Genomic DNA, 7,478 nt, shown 5'->3' on the forward strand with positions numbered 1-7,478 from the left:
GTCACGTCCCCCACGCACCCGCCTCCACTGCTCTCCACACACACTAGGCTCGGGGCCGAAAGGCTGTGTCTGATTCATCTCTAGGACCCGTAGTAAGCGCCCGGGAAATGTTCACGGGATGATTGGCCCCGTTCCGACATTAGGCGGCGTGACTCCCGGCAGCGGTTTCCTCGGAACGCGCCCCACCTCTTCCCGGGTAGGACCCCCGCGGCCAGGGCTGCGGCGGGTAATCTGACCGCGGGGCCCAGGGCACGACCCCCTCCGCGCCCCCCGCGCCCTCCACCCCTCGCAGGCCGCTAGCGCCTTCCCGCCCGCACACCCGGCGGAAGGTCCCCACCCTACGGCCCCACCCCACACCACGCAACATCGCCCTAGCGCCTCACCCGGCGACGCCGCGCTGGCCGCGGCGCCCGCGATTGGCCAAACGCGGCATAGCGCCATCTCGGCCTACCGCGCGGTGCGCGCCCTGATTGGCCGGCGGCGGCGGTGGGCGGGGCGGGCGCCCTGGGCGCGCGGGGCGGAGCGGGATCGCGCCCTTGCGCCCCGCCTCGTGGTCCTCGCCGGGGTGGAGCCCCTCGGCCGTCGGAGCGCGCTGGGCGAGCGGCGAGCGTGGTGGTTACTCTGGTTACTGCCGAAGCGCCGGGTCGGGGAGGGCAGCGGCTTCCCGCGACGAGGCCGTCAGGGGTCGCCGCCCTCTGAGGGAGCGCCCTGGAGAGCGCCGTTCAGCGGCTGGGAAACGGAGGCACGGCCTGGAAGGTTCGGGGGCTGGTGGCTCGGAGCTTTTGCGGAGCGGCCGCGCTTGTGTGCGCGGGGGCCGCAGCCTCGAGTCCGAGGCCGTCCCGGCGCGGGGCGGCATCTCTCCGCGCTCCCGTCCGGGCCAGGCCGCGCCCAGACGTTTCTTTCACAGCCGCCTCCGCATCTGAAAGGACACCTGCTGCAGGTGAGCGAGGACAGTTTTACTGCACGGCGAGCCCACATCACTCTTAGGGACGCCACCAGCAGCAGCCCAGGAGAAGCCCGTCCAGACGAAATAGGTGGAGTGCTGGAGAGAGGAGCGTGCTCTCTCGTGCTCGTGCTCCTTCTGGTGGCACATTTTGGGGAGAACCTCGAGTCACCAAAAGCCTACAGAGAAGAAGAGGACCTCAGCTTTGACCCGGGGACACCGGAGGAGCCTTGGTACCATGTGGACTTTCTTGGGCATTGCCACTTTCACGTACTTTTACAAGAAATGCGGAGACTTCGTCTTTTTTGCCAACAAGGAGCTGTTGCTGTGCGTGCTGGTGTTCCTGTCCCTGGGCCTGGTGCTCTCCTACCGCTGTCGCTACCGGAGCGGGGCCCTCGTGGGGCGCCAGCAGAGCGGCTCCCAGTTCGCGCTCTTCTCGGATATTCTGTCGGCCTTGCCTTTCATTGGCTTCCTCTGGGCCAAGTCGCCCTCGGGATCAGAAAATAAAGAGCAGCTTGGGGCTAGGAGGGTAGGTGGAATTTTAAGTGACCAAGCGAGTGAGCATGTTCTTTTAAAATTAGAATTGGGATCACTCAAATGTAAGTTTTCGTCTTCTCTACAGGCCAAAAGGCAGCGATTTAGATACTCTGGTATGATAAACTCTCATTTAATTGTTGTGTTGTGTTGTTTGTTTGTTTAAGCTCTTGACTGTTCCTTGGCTACCTCCTCGCCACTGTGAGGAGTGATCGAAAGAATTTGTTTCCTTTAGTGTTGGTTGAGCCAATGCTGTATGAAGTCGATTTGATTATGAAAGGGGAAATGAAATGTTAGAATTTAATTTTGAAGGAGGACAGAATCACTTTCTGCGATTGGGAAAAAAATGTTTTACTGAAATCCTTGGGTAAGGATTGCATTTGTACCTGAGGAGAAAGAGACCGGCGGCAGGTTAAGCCCAGTGCTTATAAATGACAGCTGGCTGGGGAAAGTAACAGAAAGAACAATTCAAAAGGCTGGTGGAGTAAAAATTAGTTCAGCATTTTAAAGTCTTGGGCAAAATCCCCTCCTCTCCTCATGTCCGTGGGGCCTTGAGTAAATCAGTGCAGTGATGTCCTGAAGCACGTGGATAATTGAGTAAGGCCCACAGTTTAGTCATGTTCCTAATTCTGAGGCTAGTCTAGAGTCACCTGTGAAGTTATGTCTGCAAAGACAGCAAGAGGAGGACAATGGTAGATGAGGGAGAAGAGGTCTGGCTTCAAAGCCAGAACATTTAGGGTCTCTTGGCCATGGGTGTTTGGACTTCTTCCCAGGAGCCGTGGAGCCTTGTCAGCAAGGGGGTAACAATACTTGATTTTAACTTTTTAGAAAGCATGTCCGGTTGGTGGGAGGAGAGTGGATTGCAGGGGCACGAGAATGGGAGCAGGGCTCTCAGGTGAGAGGCTACAGTAGGAAGCCAAGAAGTTTACTCCTTGAGGGTTCTAGATCTACATTATTTTACTGTAGCCACAGTACAGATTAGCAAGGTTTATAGAAGGGAGGACTTGAGTTAGAATTTTTGTTCCACCACTTCTGGCTGTGAGACCTTTGGCAAGACCTTCGTTTCTGTGGGAATCAGTTACCTCTTCTATTAGATGGGGATGGCAGCAGTCTTGCTGTTAGTTAAGGAATTAAAGGATTGGATGTGGTCGGTAACCGACTAGTAAATAGTAGCTATTATTAGTTTAGAGGTAGTGAGCATCTGATAACATCTAGTACACATGTTAGGAACCTTTGGATTAGCGCGCGGAGCAGCGGTAATGGTGGGTCTGGCTTGGAGCAGTAGCAAAGGAGGGCGAGGGGGTCTTCATCTCAGTTTGAAATCTTTGGTGTTATCTGACGTAACTTTTGCCGAGGACATTGAGCACTAGTGTAGGTGCCTGGAATGCAGTTATATCATGTGATGTTGAGACATTTTTGGGAAGAGAAAATTGGGTTGCCAGCCATCAGTGATTGGTTCCATTTTGTGAATGCTTCAGGCTTTCTGCTTATTCCTAAACATCAGGGAGTTGGTAGACTCTTCCTTGAGTATTAAGTTCCTATCAGTGCTTTTACTGACCATTCTCTGGATGACTTAACTAACTCAAGTCCCCCTTTTCAGGATTGGGTGTATAAGTATGTGTGTGTGTGTGTGTGTGTGTGTGTTTAACAGGGAAAATTTAGGACGAAAAACTAATAAAAAGTGGCTAAGATGGCAAAGAGGTCTTTTATCTTGCTTTCGGAAGAGTAATTTAAATATAGTCAGTTATTCTGGACATTAAGAGATACTTATGGGAAGAAGAGACTCTTCTCTTGGTAAAGGACAAAAAAGTAATTTCTCTAAGAGAAATAATAAAAAATGGAATGGACAAGGCCCCAGGCCCTGTAGAGTTGAAGGAAGACTGGGTGCATATTAAAATAACAGAGAATCAAAGTTCTAAAAGATTTTAGGTTTTATTTCCTTCCTTTTTGCTTGAGGTCTTTTATTAAAATCCCTTCAAAATGGCATTTGGGCTTGTCTTGATAATTATGGCCGGAGAACTCAAAGAAGATTGTTCCTTACAATTCTGTATCTGAAATGTATTTATATTTGTCAATCCACATACCAAGAAAAAAAAAAATACTTATTTTAACCCTGAATTATTCATATTAAAAAACCCAACAGGCACTTTTATACTCAGTGGGCATAAATCTCTCAAAACAGGTCTTTTTCATCATCTTATGAATAAAGTTTTTATCGTCAGCCTAACTAGTGATGTGTTTGATGTTTATTCCTAAATGGACCAACTGTTTGGCTAGGCTCTCTTAGAGTGTCAAGATGGGGCAAATTAAATATGTTCTTATATGTTAAGGACTTAAATGTGAACGGGTTGAATCCCAGGGGACAGGATGAGTTATTTTGTCCTTTCAGAATTTTCTTGAGTTAAATAATTCTCAATTAGTAGATTAATAGCCAGGATCTGACAGTCTTTTTGTTACATAAAAGGGATTTTTTAGGGTAAGATGGATTTTTCAGATGAAAATCCAGAAGGAGAAAATAAAAATAAATAGTGGAAACATGTAAAAGGTGCTGAATAGTTTGCAACATGAAGTCGAAATAGAAGCTGTATGGGATCTGCATCTGGTAGATGCTTAGAATGTATTTGAGGAATTGAGTAATTAATGATAGAATTTTCCCTATAATAAGTCTTTGGAGCCCCTTGTAAACATTATTTATATTTAGCCTCGTGTGTATTCCTAAATATGTCTGTATAATAGCATTTTCTAAATATATGTGGAAAATGGAATATACGTTTAATTTTATTAGGATATTATTATACATTTTTATTTAACTGAATATTTTGATATCCTTGGTTTTTATATGTGATCTGGATTTAAAAACATAGCAGTGCATTTGGTTTGATAATGTTTGTGATGTAGGTTTTGCCCAAGATGGGAAAGTCCAGAGAATATAGTAGTAGGATAGCAAATGTGGACATATAATTAACTCTTTTTTTTTTTTTTTTTTAAACAGCACAAAAAAGGAACCAGTGTTTCAGAAACAACCTTAATAGGAGCAGCTGCCTCTTCAGTATCTTTTCAAAATGATCCAGAAGTTATCATTGTGGGATCTGGGGTAGTTGGCTCTGCTTTGGCGGCCATGCTTTCCAGAGATGGAAGAAAGGTGACAGTAATTGAGAGAGATTTAAAAGAGCCCGACAGGATAGTTGGAGAATTTCTGCAACCGGGTGGTTATCATGTCCTTAAAGACCTTGGTCTTGAAGGTAGGTTCATATTAATTTTTAGGAGTTATGTGGTAGAAGCAAGCACTCTTCGCTTTAGACTATCCTATAACTGGTAAAAAGATATTAGTTACTATTTACCAACAAATCTGCATGAAAATGAGAGCAAAGAAGAAAATGAGCATTTAGTGTATGAGGAGATATAGTAAAGTGGCTAAAAACCAGAAACGGTCAAAATTAAAGATTGGAAAACTAGAATGAAGGCATGAAATTTAGTGAAAGGTGAAGGGAACTTTCACTGGGGAAGTACTTATTATGTGCCTCTTATAGAATCTTTTATTTAAGTATCATCTGTTAAACGAATGATTTTTAAACACAGACTACTCATTTTGGCGATACTTATTCACTGTCTACTCTGGGTGAGGTGTTGGACTTGGTACCAAGGATGTACTGGTGAACAAGACAGATTCACTGGCTCCTCTCAGAGTACAAAATCTGCCTGGGTTCTGGATTGAGGAAGAGCTTGCTTGGCTCATGTGGTAGGCAGGATGGTGTAGGAATTACGAGCGTTGATCCTGGAACTAGATTGCCTGGGGTTGAATTAACAGCTCAGGCACTTAAAAAGCTGTGTGACCTTGGCTAAGTTATTCAACCTATTATGTACCAGTTCTTTCATCTGTAAAATGGGCATTTTATGTGAGTCCTTGCCTCAGAGGTTATTATGAGGATGAAACGAATTCATATACACAAAGCATGCAGAACAGTGTCTGGTATATGGTCGGTGCTATGTAAGTGTTTGCTGTTTTATTCAAGGAGCCGAAAAGGAGAGCAGTGTAGCTAGGAAGACTGGGTGATGCGGAAGGGAGAATGGCTTGCGATTAAGGCTGGAGAGAGAGGCGGCAGCTACATCATGAAGGGCTCTGCAGTCGGTGGCGCAGGAGTGTGGTGTGATCTGCTTTATGCCTGTGTAAAGTGGCTGCAAACCTTTGACATCTGCTCACAATAACAAACACATTTGACATCCTGATCCAGCACATACATACATATATTTGACTGAAATTTGTTTCATTTTACTTTTTAAATACTTCTCATGATTCTATCCAAGTACATGATTCACAAGTTGAATTTCATTTCATAATTTACCATTGAGTCACACCCTGCCATTAGTAGAATGCTGTTTTAAAAGAATATGTGGATAAAATGTGGTGAATAAACTGTTAAGATTGTGGCAGTGGGGTAGCAAGAGTCAGTGCAAAGAGTCTAGTGGGAACTCATTGCTAAGTGCAAATGATGGATGATGGTGGTTTGGGCTAGCATGGTAGCAGAGGATATAAAGAGAAGTGGACAGATTGATGTTAAAATTAAGAGACAGAAATGCCACGATTTACTATAGGATTAGTGTGAGATATGAGGGAGAAGGAGGTATTAAAAATGAGTCCTAGGTTTTGGTTTGGACAGTTTAGTTTATGCAAGAGTAAGGAGAGCCTCTAAAGTATTTTAGGGGGCGCTTAGGTGGCTCAGTCGTTAAGCGTCTGCCTTCGGCTCAGGTCATGATCCCAGGGTCCTGGGATGGAGCCCCGCGTCGGGCTCCCTGCTCCACGGGAAGCCTCCTTCTCTCTCTCCCTCTCCCCCTGCTGTGTGCTCTCTCTTGCTGTGTCTCTGTCACATAAATAAATAAAATTAAAAAAAAAAAAGTATTTTAGCCAGTCCACATACCATGAATACCTTTAATATAAAAAATTAAGAGTCCTTCTTAACATTTATTATGTTAAGATGTTGGTATCATTTGCTGATAAGGAGACCTAGAGAGGAACAGCCATTGGGGGTAATTTGCGGGACATGTTGAGATATCCAAGTGGAGAAGTTAAGTTGAATATATGAATCTCAAGTGCAGAGGAATGGTTTGGGCTGGCTGGAGTTAGAAATTTCAGAGGTGTCAGCATATTTATAGTATTTAAAAGCCACAACAGTGATTGAGAGCATGTAGGGAGAAAAGAGAAGACAGAATAAACCAAGTCATGGGAAACTGATATTTAAAGATCAGGCAGAAGAAGAGAAGCATGAAAAAGAGTTCAAGAGGGAGCTGGCAAAATGGCAGAAGAAAGCCAGAGGGTTGGGTGCCACTTAATCCATCAGAGAATGTTTCTAGTTGGAAGGAATGGGTATGTGTCAAGAAAGGGAAGGACAGCTATGTCATGCTTTGTTAATGAAGGCTCAGGTAAGATGAGTATAGAAGAATGACCATGGGATTTGGCAATTTGGAGGTTGCTTGTGACATTGACAAGATGTTGCAGCAGAGTTGTGGGGATAGAACCTAGACTGAAGTGAGTGGAGTTAAAAAATTTTGAGACTGGAAAAGGACCCTTGAGTTTTTCTGTAACAGAAAACAGAAATAGGGCAGTAATGAGATGTAGATGTAAGGATAAAGAAGGTGTATTTTGGGGGCGCCTGGGTGGCTCAGTTGGTTAATTGATTGGTTTGACTCTTGATTTTGGCTCAGGTCATGATCTCAGGGTCGGGCAGACACAAATTCTTTGAAGAGTAAGGAGGGAGAATAGTGTTGACTGGAGTAGTGTGAGTGAAGGGGAGAAGAGGTAAATAATGGTCAGATTATGGGGGCTGAATCCATAGCATTTTGTAGCCTGCTACATGGATTTGGCTTATGTTCAAAGGGAAGCCATTGGAGAATTTTAAGAAGAGGAGTTATTCAATCTCACTTCTTAGAAGTGTGATTAAAAATATTATTTAGAGGGTGCCTGGGTGGCTCAGTTGGTTAAGCGACTGCCTTCGGCTCAGGTCAT

At 45.2% G+C, this 7,478-nt stretch overlaps 1 protein-coding gene across 2 annotated transcripts in view; it reads left to right on the forward strand.

The window, feature by feature from the left end:
- The first annotated feature begins 542 nt into the window (after positions 1–542).
- The window catches only part of SQLE (squalene epoxidase), a 24,638-nt gene continuing 17,702 nt past the window's right edge, over positions 543–7,478 (forward strand). The window contains exons 1-2 of one of the 2 annotated variants that reach the window (XM_035011917.1): positions 543–1,472; positions 4,470–4,719. In XM_035011917.1, the coding sequence (XP_034867808.1) occupies positions 1,182–1,472; positions 4,470–4,719 (541 nt within the window). In that variant the 5' untranslated portion in view covers positions 543–1,181. The remainder of the gene's footprint in view (positions 1,473–4,469; positions 4,720–7,478) is intronic. The other variant, XM_035011916.1, reaches the window with a different exon arrangement.

This window comes from Mirounga leonina, unplaced genomic scaffold (assembly GCF_011800145.1).
Source record: "Mirounga leonina isolate KUSES-001 unplaced genomic scaffold, KU_Mleo_1.0 Mir_165, whole genome shotgun sequence".
Classification (NCBI taxonomy): Eukaryota; Metazoa; Chordata; class Mammalia; order Carnivora; family Phocidae; genus Mirounga; species Mirounga leonina.